This window comes from Orycteropus afer, unplaced genomic scaffold (assembly GCF_000298275.1).
Source record: "Orycteropus afer afer isolate SDZICR_OR568_19922 unplaced genomic scaffold, OryAfe1.0 scaffold00422, whole genome shotgun sequence".
Lineage (NCBI taxonomy): Eukaryota > Metazoa > Chordata > Mammalia > Tubulidentata > Orycteropodidae > Orycteropus > Orycteropus afer.
This window is the reverse complement of record NW_006922009.1, coordinates 318,709-339,179: the sequence shown is the minus strand read 5'-3', so window position 1 is coordinate 339,179 and position 20,471 is coordinate 318,709. Positions and strand designations below refer to the sequence as shown.

General features: G+C 36.5%; 1 protein-coding gene across 1 annotated transcript in view; it reads right to left on the bottom strand.

The window, feature by feature from the left end:
- BBS9 (Bardet-Biedl syndrome 9) overlaps window positions 1–20,471 on the bottom strand; it is a 784,410-nt gene that overhangs the window by 502,618 nt on the left and 261,321 nt on the right. Inside the window, 5 exon segments of the mRNA XM_007953988.1 lie at window positions 1,405–1,419; window positions 5,132–5,236; window positions 7,392–7,494; window positions 14,057–14,110; window positions 17,891–17,967. Of these exon segments, the coding sequence (XP_007952179.1) occupies window positions 1,405–1,419; window positions 5,132–5,236; window positions 7,392–7,494; window positions 14,057–14,110; window positions 17,891–17,967 (354 nt within the window).

The following is a 20,471-nucleotide window of genomic DNA, read 5'->3' as shown; positions in this document are numbered from 1 at the left end:
TTCTATTAAACTATTTCTTGTATAAGCATATTTTCACCTCCCAGAAATCAAGAAGACAGAATGCTGTGAAACTCAAGTTGCTGACATCACCAAAACTATATGAGTAAATATTGACAAAATTTTTAATGCATTTTCTTTTTATTTATTTAATCTTTATTAACTAACTAATGTTATCATCCTAAAATAGCTAATAAATAAAACAAAACAAAATCCACATTAAAAAAAATTGTTTTTCTAGCAGTCTTTGTCTCCAAATAAAAAACAAACCTGTTGCTGTCAAGTTGATTGTGACTCACAATGACCCCAACATGACAGAGTGAACTGCCCCATAAAGTTCTCAAGGCTGTAATCTTTACGGGAACAGATTGCCAAATCTTTTCACTCGCAGAGTCACTGGGTCGGTTCAAACAGCCAACCTTTCAGTTAGCAGCCCAGTGTTTTAACCACTGTGTCACCAGGGCTCATTTATTCTGTGTTGAGGAGGGGGAAAAAAAAATCAGAGATACTTTAAGAGGGCCTGCTATGTACCCAAGTTTCTGGGTGGTACAAATGATTAATGTGCTTGACTGCTAACCAAAAGGTTGGAGGTTAAATCCACTCAGAGGCACCTTGGAAGAAAGGACTGGCAAGCAACTTCCGAAAACTCAGCCTCTGAAAACCCTGTGGCGTATAGATCCACTCTGGCATACACAGGGTATCCGTGAGTCGGGATCACCTCAACAGCATCTGGTAAGCTATGTACCCTGCCAGCGAGCTGGACACTCTGCAATTCAAAGATGAGTGCCTGATGCCCTCATTTAAACAGCTCAAAATCTATTCAGGGAACCTAAAGAGCAAACTTAAGGAATAAATAAAGGGGTTAGAGAAACAAAATGAGTTACAATTAACACTGACCCAGGTAACATCAAAGGGTCAGACTCTTAATGCCATTTCCTCATAAATTCTACACCAGACAAGGAAGGCCCACGACTGGGCCCAGATGGCATTTTTATCAGAGAGAGGTGAATCTATTGGGCATTAGAAAACAAATACTTTAGAATTCAATGACTTTTTTTTTTTTCTTCCTCTTTCCTTACATAAAATTAGAAAACAGTGCAGACAGAAGTAAGTTGTCATTGACACCTTTGAATTTTTTTCAAAAGTCATTCTGTTCCTATTCCTAGCTTCATTCTTTCTCATGGTTCTGAACAAACTAATATTGACAAGTCTCTATGGAGAAGAAATATCTATCATCCTCTTCATAGCAGGATCAAAGCATTATAACATCCTAAGGAAGTGTCTACAGGTGAAACAGTAATATATAATGGGAGTTCATTCACAGTATAATACCAATTCTATTTACCAACCGAAGTTCATTTGGAATGAAATGAGATTCATTTTTTTCTAAACTATATTCTCACTTACCATCAGGATTTCGATCTATCCACCAGAAGCGAGGCACAATGGGTAGGGGAGAGAGAATGCAAGGCAACAGATTATCCGTGGTAAAATTACAACATAAATTTAAAACATCTATTTTAAAATATAAATTAAAATTTTTAAGAGCCCATGGATAGTTTAAATGGCATCCAGATCAAACACAAGTTAACTCAATTCACAATTAAAAAGTAACATGAACAAATGAAATCCAACAATATATTTGTACTTCCATGCTCAGAAGACCCACTTCCAGTATAATGTAGCAAAAGCCTAAGCACAAATCAGATTCAATATGTAAATGACATCAAGAGCACTAAAAGAATTGGTTAAAAAACAATCAGAAAAAAAACTTGAGTAAAAGGCCAAATTACAGAATATTAATATTTCCAGCCAACAAACAAAACGCAACGCACTGCCGTCGAGTTGGAGCTGACTCATAGCGACACCTCCTTCGGTTTCCGAGGCAGCATCACTATGGAAGTAGGATTGCCCAACCTTCCTTCTGAGGAGTGGCTGGTGGGTTTGAACCGCCAGCCTTCAGATTAGCAGTCAAATGCCTTAGGCACTACGCCACCAAATATTGTAATTTCTGTGGACGCTATTGTGGAATAATGTGCTGTTAGATTTTTTGCTTTCTTTTTTTTCTGTCTTAGTATTCTTTAATTTTACAGACCTGTGTTTCATTTTTTTATTTTTTTAACTTTAATTTAGTTCTCTTTGAACTAGTAAGAGCCTAAGCTCTGCTGGTTTGGCAATGATTCATAATCTTTTCAATTCTGTCTACAGAAAAGCATAATATTCACAAATGATATCTATAACTAAATTCACAGACTGAATTTACAACTCTATAATATATTTTTAAACATTTGTTCACTTTCTTATAGCCATTTATCTATTTTAAATTTACCTGCATCCAGTGTTACTACTTTTCCTTGAAAAGGAATAAAACAGTCAAATTAATGTATTGACACTATCTCCAACTGCATATTGGTAATGTAACAAGTGTGAAAGGCATAATAATATCCATGATTATTAAATGTTCAATTAATGATAAAAGATCTAAAAATTTTACCCAAAATCTTTCTCGCTTTTTCATTTCACAACTTGAAGTAGTAATAAGATTAAAAATATCAATGTTCTTTTCAGCAATATCCAACCAAAACATCTATCATTCCTTAATCCCTTCCTTATGAAAGTTTTGTATTTCTTTATGAAGCCAGCTTTATCGAAGCTGTTTAAACATAAAAGCATTTACATAACCCCAAATTTTGAAAATATAGGTAAACAAAGTGGGCACTTCTGGCTAAAAATGAATTTTTAAAAAATGTAAAACAAACTATCTCACAAAACAGAAGAAATAGATTTTCAAAGCAGGTAAAAGGTTATAAAATCACTTCAGAGCATATAGAATTGTCAATGCATAGGTGAGAAAGTACACTTAGACAAACAAAAGGATTTTTCCAGTTATTAAAAATGTTTTCACATTCACACAATGGAATACTATGCAACGCTAAAGAATAATGTAGAATCTGCAAAACACCGCATAACGTGGATGAACTTGGAGGACATTATGCTGAGCGAAGTAAGTCAGTCACAAAAGGACAATATTGTATTAGTCCATTATTGTAAAAGTTAAGGAAAGGTTTATCTATTGGAGGACATTTTCTTTGTTGGTTACCAGGGGTGGGAGGGGAGGGGAGGGAATGCTGTTAGATAGATAGAGATAAATATTGATTTGGGTGAAGAGAAGGGCAATGTACCAAATGGGAGTGACCAATATGGCAGCATTGAGGATGAGAAAGACAGAGAGAGTTACATGGGCAGTACAGACAACAAATATGAACCCTTTTGCATATACAGTACTGAGTTATCAGTGAAAGCAAACATGGGTATAGGGATGGATAGATAGGTGAACAAGCTAAACAATTAGGTATGTCTAAATGGAGAGTGTATCCAAGATCATATATAGGGTTGGCAGACAATGGGCCTATAAGTTCATGTGAATGATCAGAATTCCCAGGTGTATAGTAGAGCTGACAAGGGGCAAGGTTATGGTCATTGCTTGGTCACAGCCAGCTACCCAGAGGGACCGAGTAGTTGATCCTGCGGGCTTGGGACCATAGTCGCAGGGGACATTAAGCTCAATTGGCATAACATACTATACAAAACATTGTTCCACCTACTACTTTGGCGAGTAGCGACTGGGACCTTAAAAGCTAGGAAGCTGCCATCTAGATGCAATAACGGGTCTCTCCTCGTCAAGAGCAAAGAAGAAAACCAAAATTAATGGAAACAATCAGTCCTAGCGACTGGTACACCATCCGATCTGCAACCTATACAACTATGAGACCAGAAGAATTAGATGGTGCCCAGCTACCACTGCCATCCACTTGGAAGGGATGTAGGAGATCCTGCATAAAGAGGGAGAACAATGTGGAACAAAACTCAAAATCATTTGGAGGCAAAAAAAAAGAAGGTGGGGACCAGGTTTGCTGGTCCAATAGAGCCTGGTGTAACCACTGAGACTATGGCCCCTAGCTGCCCTTCAGGTCTGGAATTGAACCCACAACTGTGGTTTCCAGCCAAACAAAGTACAGGCATGTGAGTTAAACATTTACCTCAAGTAGACACATGGCCTGGAGAGAACAATCATGGGAGAAGGAAGGGCTGCTTATGCACAGGGAGATAGCTCAGGGTGCAGAAGAGTATGAAGGGATGGACACTGGGAGGAGGTAACTATGGGGAGGAAGTGGGAGGGGAGCTGCTGCATTGCAAATTTTGGTCAATGACATGAGACAAAGTATATGTGAACTGCTGTATGAAAAGTGAATTTACTCTGTAAATCTTCACCCAAATCCTAATTAAAAAAAAAAAAAATGTTTTCAAATAAATAGACACAAATGTAGAATAAAAACATGACGTACTCTAAAAGACTTTAAAACTAAGAAAATTGTACAGAAATATTTAAAAAACACAAATACAAATTTGTTGAAATATGCTATAAATAATCACTATGATAAAAAGGTTTTGTAAATAAGCAGTGACTGGTAATTCTTATTTTCTACCAATCTACTGATTATCAGACTATTAAGCATAAGGAATTCACTATATAGAAACTAAAAGGACCATAAATTTACACTTAACTAAGATGAAATTTGTAATAATCAAATCTCCACTAAACTAGAAATAACCTTTTAAAATCTAAAAGAGTTTAAGAAAAACAGACCAAATTTTAGTAGAGTCCTTAAATATCTGTTCTTAAGTATTTTCACATCTACAGTGTTTTATCTAGTCACTAGACCCATGTCTGAAACTCTGAATGCCTTACATCTAGTGCCATCATATTATTCTTTTCACTAATTCAGAGTAGCCTTGCCTCTTTAGTCCAAATAAATTAAATCTGACTCAATACCATTCTTCTAGTTGGAATAAAAATATACAAAATTTGCTATTAAGTGCAAAGTTGAAATCAAATATTATAATGGAAATCAGCCAAACAGACATAGCTAATTACTCATAACACACAGCAGTAATGTGGACAAGCAATTTTATTTAAACCCTGAAAGGAGTATTTTTCATTTAATAATATTTTACAATGTGTTTTTCCACCTTAAATACTTAAGCATCTAACTCATAATAATGGACTAATTAAATTCCAATAATTTAAAATGAGTGATTAGGCTTGTATATTCATAAATAACTGTATGTTTACCTGTTGGTCTGGAATATGAAACAACAGCATTTCCTTCCAATTCAGATGGTGTATAACTTCCTTTCAGATAAACAGAAAACGCTACTGTTCTAGTAGTCTCTGGTGCTATAAGCAACGTAAAAGTAATAAAAGTTATTAATAATTGTTATTAACAACAAGGAGCTCTGGTGGTACAGTGGTTATTCAGCTGCTAAGCAAAAGGTTGGACAATGGAACCCACCAGCAGCTCTGGGAGAGAAAGATGAGACAGTCAGCTTCCATAGAGTCACAGCTTAGAAACCCTATGGGTCATATAGGGTCACTATGAGTCAGAATCTACTAGATGGCAGTGGGTTTTTTGTTGTTGTTTTGGTTACTAACAACAGTTAAATTTATTAAGTACTCATAGCATTTCAGATACTGTTCTCAATGAGGTAAGTACTATTACTGTCCCCATCCTAGAATACAAAGAGATTAAAAAGATTGCCCAAAGTCATACAGCTAATACCAGAGCTGGGAAGTGACTCTAGAACAAGAGCACCTAACACTCTACTATACTGCTTTTCTTCACTCAGATGAACAGGCAGAATCATTCTTTGTTTTTCTTTACTCAGATGATACAGGTATACAAAAGAGCAAGACAACAGCAGAAAAAAATTACCCTACCTAGAAAAAAGATTGCAAGGAAAATTGGAAGGGTGGATTCTATATGGATTTAGCTATGGTGATTTAGCAAGGAGCTCTGGTGGCTCAGCGTGTAAGGCATTTGACTACTACTAACCAGAAGGTTGGAGGGTCAAACCAACAACTCCATGGAAGGTAGATGGGGCAATCTACTTCTGCAAAGATTTACTGCCTTGGAAACCCAATGAGTCAGAACCTACTCAATGGCAGGGTTTGGTTTTTGGTTTATGGCGATTTAGCAGATTGTGACAGGCCCTCTACATTACGGTATTTGGCCTCCAACCTGAATAGAGAACCATAAGAGATATTTTAACCTGAAATATGAATTGTTCAGAATGTGCTTTAGAAAGATAAATTGGGAAGGATTGAGAAAAATTAGAAAATAAAGTGAAAACCAATGGTAGGGAATCACCTACAAATTACTTCATTCAATCATTCAACCATTCACTCATTCAATAAGTATTTACTGAATACCCATTTAGAAAAATGTTTATTCAACTCCTTAGCTCATTTTTAATGGAGTAGAACATTTCAATCTACTACTTATGCTACATGTTTTGTGGTTGCTCATTTCTCCTCAGGTGATTTTTTCTAATTATATGGCAGTGATTTTTTTAAGTAGCTGCGATATTTTATCCTGAATAAAATGCAAGCACTCAGCTAAGGAGAAGAAAAAAGAGAAAGAAGTTCTTAACTTCATGAGTAAGAGACAGAAGTTTCAACCGAACAGCAGCATAAAGGAAAGAAAAAGACTTAGAAGGTAATTCACAAAGACTTGGGTGCAAGTGGTTGGGGGTGAGGAAGTTTACACAAAGAAATCTTACTAAAATTTGCTATTCTCAAAATGTCTACTATTTTAGGTTATTACAGATACTTTACATAGGTTCATTATTAATTAAATCCTCTAAACAGGCTGCAAGACAGATATTATTATTCTTTTTGCATATTAAAAAAACTGAGGCCCCCAGTAAATACTGTGTAATTACTTAGGAGTTTGCCCAAGGTTAAATACACATCACATGAGCATCAGGAGCCAGGATTCAAATTCAGTTCAGTCTCCAAAGTCAATATTCTTTCTTCAAACTCTTAATGATTCACTAAATAAGTCACGGGGAGCTGTGGTAGCGTAGTGCCTAAGGCACTTGACTGCTAACCAGAAGTGGCGGTTCAAACCCACCAGCCACTCCTCGGAAGGAAGATGGGGTAATCTACTTCCGTAGTAATACTGCCTAGGAAATCCATGGAGGGGTCACCATGAGTCGGGTCTGACTCAACGGCACATAACAACAACAACAACAACAAATAAGTCAAGAGAGACAAATGAATAAAGAAAGTCTTTCAAACTATAGTATTAATTACACATCCACCTAATTAAGGAAAGCACTTGAAAATATATAATCCAAAAAAACTAATTAAACTCAACAGCTACTGATTAAATGCCTGGAGAAAAAATAACACAAACAAAATATAATACAATCATTGATTTTGGGAAATTCCCACTCTCACTATTCAGAAAGGAAATATGTCATGGGCAGGGGGACCACTAATAAAAAAATGCTAAACCATTGTAAATGTTAAGCAAAAAAAAAGACCTTACCTAGAAATTCAAAGGTAAAATGATCGCAGGTCAATACTAACGGTGGTTGCACATAAACTGATAATTTGGCTTTTTGCAATGCCAGTCGACTCTGCAGTGTGACCTAAGGAAACATAAATTGTAATTAATAGAAAAAGACATTTTATCCAAGTTGACAGACTATTGTGACTATTTAATAATCACTGGCATATAATTAGAAAAAAATAACCTGAGGGAAAATAAGTAGCCACAAAACATGTAACTTAAGTAGTAGATTAAAATATTCTACAGTTAAAAATAAGGAGTTGAAGAACATTTCTCCAAAGAAGACATACAAATGGCCAATAAGCACATGAAAAGATGCTCAGCATTAATTACGAATCATTGGGGAATGTAAATTAAAACCACAGTGAGATACAACTGTACATCACTGGGATGGTTACAATCCAAGACAGGCAAACAATATGGAGAAACTAGAAGCCTCATACATTGCTGGTGGGGATTTAAAATGGCACAACCACTGAGGAAAATAGTTTGTCAGTTTCTTAGAAAGTTAAACATAAATTTACCACATGACCCTGCGATTCTACTCCTAGATATATACCCAAGAGAAACAAAAACCTATGTCCATACCTAAACTTGTATACAAATGTTCCTAGTAGCATTATTCATAATAGACAAAAATGAAAACAACCCAAATGTCCATCAACTTATGAACACGTGAATGTATTATATTCCTAAAATAGTATATTATTCAGCAATAAAAGAAATTATGTACTGATACACGCTATAACATGACTGAACATTGAAAACATTATACTAAGTGAAAAAGCCAGTGGCAAAAGACCACATAACGTATGAGTCCATTTTTCTAAAATGTCAAGAATAGGCAAATCTATACAGACAGAAAGGTGCCTAAGCCTACAAAGGGAAGAGTGTTGGGGACAGAATGGGAAGTGAGTTAATGGGTACAGGGTTTCTCTCAAGGGGTATGAGAATGTTCTAAAATTAGATTGTACTAATGGTAGCATAGTGGCTAAAGCACTTGACTGCTAACCAGAAGGCTGGCGGTTCAAATCCATCAGCCACTCCTCGGAAGGAAGGTTGGGCAATCCTACTTCCGTAGTGATACTGCCTTGGAAATCCAAGGAGGGGTCGCTATGAGTCAGGGCTGACTCGACGGCACATAACAACAACAACAACAACAATAGTTGCACAGCCCTGTGAATATATTAAAGAGCATTAAATTGCATAGTTTAAATGAGTGAATTGTATAGTATGTGAATTATCTCAATAAAAATATTCTATCAAAAGCAAAATATATGGTATCTGTCCTCATGGGCTGTTGAATAACCACAGCATTAAAGATTTTATGAATATTCATTTTTTTCACCTATAGTTATAGCATTTTAGCATTAATCTCTTCCAGTATCAGTATATTTTCTTTTGTAGAAATTAATTATTCTCTAAATATGTATAGTGCTCTAGATAAGTATCAAAGCAGTGCATTGTCTTCCAGGGCTTAACACAAAAACATATGGTACAGCTAATTCTAGAAAATATCAAAGAATGTCAATATTGACTGGTGCATTTCTAAGCTGGTTACATTTTCAAACTGGTGATCTTGTTTGATGACACTAAGAAAGCCCTCCCACCCCAATAAGAATCAATAGCTAAGAACTCTGGGATAACAGTTGGCCTGGGAGATGGGGTAGGTTTGAGTAGAGAAGGTCAGGACTTCTCTTACTCCCCCCAGATAAGGGTCAGTAGAAAACATTAGACCCAAGGATCTTCACTGGGCCACAGTGCTAAGGAGTGGCATGGTCAAGCTACCAAAGGAAAGGCATAAAGACCCAGCTCCTTTGGGGCATGTTCTCCCTTTAGATTTGGTCTACTACACTTTCAGGTCTTTGAATAATCTCTATGGGATGACTTCACCCCATGTGGTTGGTGAAGACTTAGCACAATCTCCTGCCTAAAAAGGGTTGCTAGAACAATCAAGGTAGAATCTCTGGAGTAGATATGGACAATGATAATTTTTTATAGCCCCTCACATGATTCCTGTCTACAAGAGTTGAGAACTCCTCTTGTATATGGTGCCTTGCTGTGGAATAGTTCAGTCCAGTTTACAAGACTCTGGTATAATAGGCAGATACATTTCATTAACAACTGGCATAATATTTACCCTCACAATAATTTTAATTTACCCTCACTTAATTTTAAGAAAAGTGGTTTTGAATATTTTCTTATGTAAAAGCCATGCATCATTCCTTAATTATATATAGAATTAAATTCCATAAATTTCTTATATTAATTTCCAATGACGTGGGTATTCTGTACAATTTAAAAATAAATGTATTTTTTTTTATTTGCAAAGTAAAGTTTTTTGAGACAATTATGCAGATAAATAGGATGGCCACAGCAAATGGACAATGAATCCTTGGTTTTCACTTTGTAAACACTGAGAATACACAGGACATGGGTGTGTACAAAACAACGCTTCCTCAATGATGTCTGACCGTTGTAAATGACATACTACCTTTTTAATAAAATCCTGATGGTACTTACGGAGATAAAAAATTATGAAAGCTTCAAAGACAACTTCCTTTCAGACAGCTAGCCCACTATGTAAGCAGGACACAACTTAATTAGGCAATCTACTTCTATATGCAGACGATACAACTTTGCTTGCTGAAAGTGAGGATGACTTAAGGCACCTACTGATGAAGGTTGAAGAATACAGTCTGCAGTATGGATTACGTCTCAATATAAAGAAAACAAAAATCCTCACAACTGGACCAATGAGCAGCATCACAATCAATGGAGAGAAGATTGAGGTTGTCAAGGAATTCACGTTGCTTAGTTCTACAATCGATGCCAACGGAAGCAGCAGTCAGGACATTAGACGACGTGTAGCATTGGGAAAGTCAACTGCGAAGGAACTGTTTCAAGTGCTGAGGAGCAAGGATATCTCCTTGAGGACTAAGGTGCGCCTGACACAAGCCATGATATTTCCAATCGCCTCGTATGCATGTGAGAGCTGGACAATGAATAAGGAAGACCGAACAAGAGTTGATGCTTTTGAGTTGTGGTGCTGGCGAAGAATGCTGAAAGTACCGTGGACTGCTAAAAGAACTAACAGATCTGTCCTGGAGGAAGTGCAGCCAGAATGCTCCTTGGAAGCAAGAATGGCCAGACTTTGTCTCACCTATTTTGGTCATGTTGTAAGAAGGGACCATTCCCTGGAGAAGGATGTCATGCTTGGTAGGGTGGAGGGTCGACGAAAGAGGGGGAGGCCTTCAACGAGATGGATTGATGCGGTGATGGGCTCAAGTATAGCAGGGATTGTGGGGCTGGCGCAGGATAGGGCAGTGTTTCGTTCTGCTGTGCATGTGGTCGCTATGAGTTGGAAACGACTTGACGGCACTTAACAACAACAACAACAACTTCTATAGTGATACTGCCTTGGAAACCCAAGGAGTGGTTGCTATGAGTTGGGTTCAACTCGATGGCACATAACAACAACAATATAATGCTGCTAATAACAACAACAATATAATGCTACTAAAACCAACTCACTCCCGTCAAGTTGATTCCAACTTATAGCAACCCCCTTGGGTTTCCAAGGTGGTAAATCTTTACTAGAGCAGATTGCCCAGTTTTGCTTCCGCGGAGTGGCTGGTGGGTTTGAACCGCCAGCCTTCTGGTTAGCAGTCAAATGCTTTAGGCACTATGTCACCAGAGCTCCTTATAATGCTGCTAGTCATATTATTTATTAGCATGTCTCTATGCCACTCCTTGGAAGAAAGGTTGGGCAATCCTACTTCCGTAGTGATACTGCCTCGGAAACCCAAGGAGGGGTCGCTATGAGTCGGGGCCGACTCGAGAGCACATAACAACAACAACAACATGTATATAAAACAACTCTAATGATTGTTATCATTAATACTATTTTATTTCTAAGTATTTATGACTAATCATGCTGCTAGTCATATATATTTTTAAATAAAATAATATTAATGATAACAACCATTAGAGGTATTTTATATATGTAGACCCATGCTAATAAATGATTTGTGTGCATTTTCTCATTTAATCTTTAAAACAGTGTAAAACGGGTACTATCATTATGCGCTATTTTACAGAACTGTAAACTGGGTCTTGTTCAGGCTAAATAATTTGCCCAAGCCATTCTGATTATAAGTAGAAGAATCATGATCTAAATGTGGGCTATAGGAATCCAGAGTCCATGCACTTAACTTACTGTGGTTAAGTCTCAAAATAACCATACAACTGAAAAAAAGGCATCCCCATTTTACAGTTTAAGAAAGAGAGGTTCAGAAAAGCTAAATAAAATGCCCAAGACCATAAAGCCAGTAAGTGCTCAAGTTAAAAACTGTGACCAGGCCCTTCTCATGAGGGCTTAGTTTTAAAAATGAAAATGAAAAAGCCTTAAAGTAGTAATAAGCCATTTGTAAAGCAGCAGACATTGTGACTCTGCCTGGTAGAGCGATGTCTATGTAGACAACGATCACGCAATCTGACATTGTTACAAGAAGGGTTTACATTTGGTTAAGATGCATGATCGTGATATGTCTCATACACAGATTTATTGAACCCCAACAATGGGCTGGGCCTTTTCAAAATGTGAATCAAGGAAGTATGTGATGAAAATAACTACAGTAACAAAGAATAGTTGTGTTGGAGCCAAGAAAAGAGTTAAAGTCTTGGCTAGATCATAAACGTCATATTTTAAGAGAAAAATAATTATAGAATATTAAGGAGAAAATATAAACGTTAATATGAGAATTTTCCATGCTATTTTCTGCTTCTAACAAAATGAAATATGAGTCTTAGGAAATATAATCTTAAATTTTATCCTAGATATATAAATACGACTCCAAAGGCCAGGTATGAATAACTCTGCCTCGTTCCCTGGAATAGATGGTCACGCATCATGCACACATACTCAAGGTAGCCACATCTTCATTCACTTGGAACTGATGGAAAACTCTTCTCAATTAACAGGATTTATTATGATGGAAACTTGCATGGTTATGTATCTTGGCCGCTGTTGTTATAAAAGACCATAAGAAGAGATTTATAGCAGACATTTGTATAGAAACTGTCAGACAGAATCAGGAAGTTATTGTGTCTGCTGGGTAAGTCCAGTCAATTTTGTGCAATGTGTGTTTGCATTCTTTCTCATGCACTAAAATGGCAATGAGAAACAGAGATGTGACTCAGTCATTATCAAATATAGCAAATTTCACTTACGAAGGAGAATTTTCCAGGAGTACTATGCCATCCTTTTAAGGTAGCTATTACACATGGAAGGCTAAGAAATGCAGGGGAGGGTAAGGTGTGTTTACTTACCACAATTATTCATGGTTAGGGAAAAAGTTAGCATGAGCAATGTTATCTCATACAAGAGTTCTTTTTGCAATTTACAGTGTACTTCTGAATTGTTATATGTATGTGTCTGAACAATATAATTAGATAAGTATAAAAGAAGTTTCCCCGAATGAAAGTGTATAGATTATTCCTGGAACTCAGCAGTATTTTGGGGGGTTTTCTTTTTGTTGTTGTTGCTATTTTTTCCCCTAAGTATTTGATTTCTTTCCACTACTGCTTTTCCAGACTCAGAAGTATTAATGAGATAGAGGCTTTGATTGGATAGGGGAAGAGGCACTGGGAAAAGACCACCCTTGTTTCCAGTGGCAAGGATCCAAAAAAATTAGCTTAGGAAACTGTTATAAGATTGGGCTCCCTTCAACTTTTACCAAAGATCTCCACACGTGGGCCACCCGCTGGATCCAGTGTAAGCGAACACAATTGGTAAAGTCTGGTTCCCTGTCAAGCTCCTCCAAGGACAGCAACCCATAATCTAAGAAAATATAAAGCCCCGTCCAAGTTTTGACTAAGTGAATCGCCAAAATCCACAACTTTCCCTGGCTTCCAAGGTCTGGGCAGTGATAAATATTTTCAGCCTAATAATGTGCTGACTGATTACCACACTTTAATCTAAATGTCTTAAGAGGGTTCTACATTTGAGTTCTACTTCTAAAATTCTACAATGACAGAACTAAAAATCTTAACCAAAACCACATCCTTCATATTCTATTATTCCAAGGCTATCAATTTGTCACCACTCTACTTTGTGGCTTCTTCATTAAGTATTTTCTTGCTATAAATACATCCATCTAAAGCTAATGTTATGGCAGATAGGAGACCAGGATTCTTTTCAAACACATAATCATATATAGAATAAAGAGATAATTAGCATTTATAGGATCTTCAATATCATTTCACAAAATACTATTTATGATGCTATAATCAATTAATTGGTCTGTTATGAATGATAATGACACAATTCCTTTAGCATATTTTAAATGTCAATTATATTTCTACTAAAAAGACCCTGGATCATGCTGAGCATTTAAAGAATGGTAGGAGTAAGTCATAACAAATGCTTTTATTATATACTTATTGCTAGAAATATAATGATCAGTTTTAGGTATGTTGGTAATAATGAAGGTTATCTATTCACAATCCAAGGCTGAGGAAGACATTTCAAGTGTTTATTTTGCATTTCCGTAAGCTACTTAGAGGGTGACAACAGTGACAGATGTGATGAAATATGTAATAGTGTTTGCACATTACAGTCTAAAACCATTGTACAATACCTTCACTGTGACTGAAGGGACAAGGTCAGTTCCCACTTCAATATCAGTGGCTTGCTGTAAATACAGAATCAAAAAGAGAAAGCAGAAAAGAGTGATTTCAGTATTACACATCAGTGGGTGAACACAATGGGTACAATATATACTTTCCACTAAAGAAAAAGAGGAAACTAACTACAAAGTATTTATCACTGTGATGACAGACTAAAAGAGCCAAAGTTATTTTTTGATACCTTCATCTAGAAAGTTATGAGCTAATATTTAAAACAGCCACCTTGGTCACATATTTTATCAAATCACTCTATTTCCAAAGGTACTTAAACATTCAAACTAATTATTTCTATTAACTTGTTCATTATATTATATAGAAGAAATCTCTTTATTTCCCAGATAAAGATTATGCATTCTTTTAGGCTGGTGTACCTTCAACTTTCCAAAGGTATGTTTTATTCTGATTAATAATATAGAGATTGAGAGCCCTTACACCTAGAAAATAAAATGGGAGTGTATTTTGTTTTTACTAATACATATGTTACACCTTGGTCTTAGCCTATTCTGGCGTGAACATTTTTCCCTCTTAATCTAACTAAGCTGATTCTCAAAGGATGCTTTTGAATTAGTTTACTAATACATATCACAAACTAATTTAAAAGCATCCTTTGAGAATCAGCTAAGGTAGATTAAGAGGGAAAAATGTTCACTCCAGAATAGACTAAGACCAAGGTGTAACATATTTTCTAATAATACCCATATGAATTCCCATAAAGTCTCTATTAAACTAATAAATCAGATCTACTATGCTTTAGATTAATCTAGTTAAAATTTTTCTTACTAAGAAAAACTGCCACTTCTAAGCAATAAGGATAATGAAAAGGGCATCATCATAATTAAGAGATAGCAGATTCATAATTTATTTACAGCTCCATAGGAAATAGTATTTGAACTGTGATCTACTATCTCAATGAGAGAGATAGGATAGCAAAGCTTGTCTCCTCTATAAAAGACTCCACAGCCTAATATAAATTATATTATTTTTGAGCTTTGGGCTTTCATAATAATGATTCAATATAAAATACTAAGGAGCTCTAGTGGCACAGTGCCTAAGGCATTTGACTGCTAACCAGAATGTTGGTGGTTCAAACCCACCAGCCACTCTGTGGAAGGAAGACTGGGCAATCTACTTCTGTCAGGTTTTACTGCCTTGGAAACCCAATGGGGATCACTATGGGTCAAAACTGATCAGTGGCAGTGGGTTTAGTTTAGTTTATAAAATATTACACCAGGCTTTTTGTTTTAGTATTACCTAAAATCCAGGAGATATTTTACACTTAGCATCCACAAAGCTAGAAGAGAAACCAGCATCTCCTGTTTCTGGTTTTCTCAACCCATGTCTAAACACCTAGATACTACAAGCAGTCCTTTGGGAACATAAAATTATAGCCAAAGAGAAATGGCCAAAGGAAGATACCATAGCACCTTAGACACATAAATCATAGGGCTAATGTTTTCCAACAGAAGGAACATAATACTTTGAAGAAATCTCTTAAGAAAGAAAAATAGTAAGACAGAGAAAATGAAGCTGGAAATAGACACCAAGTTGAGAGGAAGCAGCACTCCAGGTTACCAGTAGAGAAATATACATTACAATATAATGCTACTCCATAGGTCCCTTCCTACAAAGACCAAAGGTTTCTAAAAAACAGACAGGGAATTCTTCATTCTAAATAGCCTATGATTAAGAGAACCTAGAAAAAATTATGTAAGTTGCCTAAAGGAAAAAAATAATCATTTCCAAGGCAAGAAAATGTGTGTACATTTGTCAGCTAACTAAGCAGAAATGTTCCACTCAGACTACACCCTTCAGGTATAGTGAGAAATGGTGTGTGCTGAATGGCCAACGTTAAAACAGTGCTTCTACTATGTGACTCGGCTGGGTAAATGTTTCTTTCATATATAGTGCTTTTTTTTTTTTTTTAAGTGTACCCAATTTACTATTCTATGGCAATGGTAACGTGATTTTTATCAAAACTCAGGTTGGCTGTTTAAACTAAGATTAATCTTTAAAACACTCATGACAACCACTTATATTACGCTATGATACCCAGGAGCTCTGGTAGCATAGTGGCTAAAAGCACTTGACTGCTAACCAGAAGGCTGGCGGTTCAAACCCACCAGCCACTCCTCGGAAGGAAGGTTGGGCAATCCTACTTCCATAGTGATACTGCCTCGGAAACCCAAGGAGGGGTCACTATGAGTCGGGGCCGACTCGACGGCACATAACAACAACAACAACAACAACTCAAATATTGAGGTCATTTTCCAGGCAGAATTATATGATGTGAACTCCAAATATAGCAAGCCAGTGAATTCAATCCTTGCCTAAATTGATCAACTTTTGGTAGAGACACAGATAAACAATACATTTTGCCCAAACTGTAAACAATGAGACAACCATAGCCAAACAACTTTGTTGTTGTTGTTATGTGCTGTCAAGTCGGACCCGACTCATAGCGACCTCTCCTTGGTTTTCTGAGGTGGTATCACTACGGAAAAAGATTGCCCAACCTTCCTTCCAAGGAGTGTCCGGTGGGTTTGAACCGCCAGCCTTCTGGTTAGCAGTCAAGTGCCTTAGGCACTACGCTACCAGAGCTCCTAGCCAAACAACTAGTCACAGCAAAATAAACAAGGAAATGGGGTGGTATACCGAGAACAGTCCCTCTTTCATCTCTTTTGTTCCTCAAGTTTATTGATTCATTCATGAAATAAACAGATATTGAGAGCCCACTATGTGACAGGCACTAAGGATATGGCAGTGAACAAGAGAAGTAGTGGGATGTAGGTGATGATAAGGATGATGAATGTTAGAAGAAGTAAAATATGATTAGATAATTATGATGATTAATAATTATCATAACAATTTGACAAAATAGATCATAATTCCTACTTTATAGAAGAGAATAATAAGACAAAGAAATTTAAATAACTTGCCCTAGGTTATACAAAGTGAGGGGGAAAAATAGTTTCTGGACCAACCACCCACTTTTAAACTACTCCTCCCTACCCTACAATGTACTAAAGACTGCAATTTATCAATCCTTGAGCTAAATCATTCATAAACATGATGTTAAGGAATCTTTAAAAAAAAAAACTTGTGGGGTCAGTATTACTCATTTGGATTAGAATTAACTCAATACTCTGGAATTACAGAAATTTGAAAAATATTTCAGTACCAAATAGAACCAGAATAAGACAAGAATCTATTCTGCTTCTGATCTTCCTCCCCTTTTTCTGGCCCACTCATAAACAAAAATCCTCCCCAAGGATTTCCTAAGAGATGTAAGAGGCTAGGAATGTTTGTATCCAGAAAGCAATAAAACCTAAAATTTTTTATCTACCCAACCAAAACCAAAACACCAAATCTACTGCTGTCAAGTTGATTCCAACTCATAGCAACCTTAAAGGACAGAGTAGAACTGTCCCATAGGGTTTCCAAGCCTGTAAATCTTTATAGAAGCAGACTGCTGCATGTTTTTCCAGTGGCGTGACAAGGGGTTTCAAACTACAGACTTACTGGTTAGCAGCCAACTGCTTTAACCACTGTACCACAAGGCCTCTTTCATTATCTGCTCTGGGCAGTTTCTATTTGGAGTCCTAGAATTTAAACTGATATTGTAACCCCAGTTCATCAGAACCAACTGCTTTAACCACTGTACCACAAGGCCTCTTTCATTATCTGCTCTGGACAGTTTCTATTTAGAGTCCTAGAATTTAAACTGAAATTGTAACCACAGTTCATCAAAGCCCACCACTATCGTAAATCTCTTTAAATACACCTACAGTCACTGAATCAAAATTAGTCGAAACCATGGCAGAAAGTGTCAAGTCATCTTCTCTCTCAGTCGTGGGCCAAACACCTGTAGTTTAAAAAAAAAAAAAAACTATTTAAACTAAAATGAAATAAAACTTGAAATATAAAGTTTTTTTTTTTTCTAAAGGTTTATACATACAATATTTTAAATAAAAAAAACAGACATACAAGTTGAAAAACCTAATTCAATACAGAATTAGAAGCTTGATGCTAATTCTTTTCCTCAACAATACTGTAAAAGAAAGCTGCCTAAAAATATTTGCTAAGAGGTGACCCAGAGGTTGATCAATGGTGGCAAATAATACACTCTCATGAACTAATGACAGAAGCCTAAATTAGCACAACTTCTTTGAAAGTAGTTTTGCTGTAACTATCAAAATATAAAAGGTACATATTATCCTGTGAACTAACAATTTTACTCCCCAAAATTTATGTAATATTCACAAACATGCCAAAGGAAGTTCACTGCAACACTATCAGTAGTTATTTTAAAAAGTAATAATTAAAAACTGAAAACAACCTAAAGAGCTATATATCTCCCAATAGGGAAGTGATTAAAACAATTATGGTATATTCATACTATGCAATGGTCCAAAGCTGTAAATAAAAGTGCTGTCAATCGTTATGAGAGCTCTGGTGGCATAGTGCCTAAGTATTTGACTGCTAACCAGAAGGCTGTTAGTTCAAACCCACCAGCCATTTCTCGGAAGGGAGATTGGGCAATCTACTTCCATAGAGATACTGCCTCGGAAACCCAAGGAGGGTCACTATGAGTTGAATCGACTTGACAGCAGTGAGTTTGGTATTTTGGTTTGGTCAATCTTTATACACTGATATGAAAAGAACTCCAAGATATACCCAGTATTTTTTTTTTTTAAAGTAAGATGTAGAACAATGTGTCTCATATGCACGTATTTGTGTAAAAAGTTAATAAACATGAAAAATTCATAAATATGTGGATTATACAAAAATGTTCACTATGGATAACGTTTAATCCTTTCATGACCAAATTATTTTCTGCTTTGAATTTTTGTTGATATTATGTGTTTTCAGTAATGGAAAGCATGATAAAAACAAAAGAAAATTATTTTTGAGGTAATAGGGATTTTGATTAAAATTTTGTGGGGCACATATGTCCCAAATGGACTCTGGTGATAGGATAGGTGGGGTGAAGCCTGTTTCCACAGATTTACACAGTTATAAAGTTCCCTGCCAAGCAATACCACATACTACAACTGGTAATAGCAGCTTCTCAAGAAACCAGAGAGGCTAAAAATGTTGGTGGGCAACTTATATCCCATGGGTCACGAAAGGGTTAAGGAATAACACCAAGACTTGAGATTGAAGGGAAATATGTTTTCCTTTGTTTGCACTTTTAGTACTGCTTGAATTATCAAATACACACAATTTTAAAAACTGTTCACAATTTAAAAAAACTTATGTACATAATGAAATATTTTGAAGAAGTGACAGATCCTAAAGAGAAAAGAAATATAAATAATATTTATATACATATATGTGTGTATAGCTGCCTACCCAACGGTGATTCTTCTCCCCTCCTCCTTTCTTGGCAGAGCCCTAATTTTGTAGTATTCATCTTCATTGCAGGGAAAGTGACCTCTGCAAAGCTCCAGGGAGAATCACAATTGTTCAAATCCAATCATGGTGATTCTGTTCTCTAAACCCTTTATTGTTTTAGGCATGAACATGTGACTTACTCCTGGCAAATGGGAAACAAGGGAAGTTAGGAGCATGGGGTGCTTCTGGGAAAGCTATCCCTCCCTAATGAAATGGAAGATTCAAGAGCTATTTCTCTTCCCTGGAAATCAGCATATCCGTACATAGTGCCTGGAACTGCTGAAGTCACCTTGTGATTTTGAGAGGAAATATTCCCCATACGATGAGGATGGCTGACTGAAACTATGGAAGGAAACTTGGATGATGCCACATGAATTATCTGCCTCACAAAAAGAAGATCACCTGCAACTGCCATCAGGCATTCCCACCAACACTGCAAGATTCAGAGTGGGAATTTCCATAATTCAGTTACTGAGAATACAAAAAGTTGATCATTGCTCTCCCAAGAACAATTCTTCAATTCTGCTTTTCCAAAAGAACCTCAGTATTATTATGAGCAACAAAATGGTTAGCTATGACATGTGATTTCCCAGTCTCTTCTACAGCTTGGAATGGCCAGTGAGATGTGAGTGAAGTTGTTCAGAAAGTGGCTTTCAGGAAAGCTCCTTAAGGGAGTTGACCAGCTGCAGAGGTGAGGGCAGGTGCTCCAGAAGCCATCCTGACCAACAGATGACCTGAAGGAAGAAGGAATCTGAGTCCCTGGTGACTGTGGGGCTGACAAGCCAGCCCTAGCGTGCCCACCTTTGGCCTTCTTTTACATGAGAAAGAAATTAACCCCTACCTTCTTTAAACCACCTAATCTGGATATTCTGTTATATGTAGCCAACCATAATCCTAAATGACATAACTTCCAACAAGGTCACCTAGTGTAAATGTTCCCAATATTCAAAGGTCAGAGTTTATATATATATA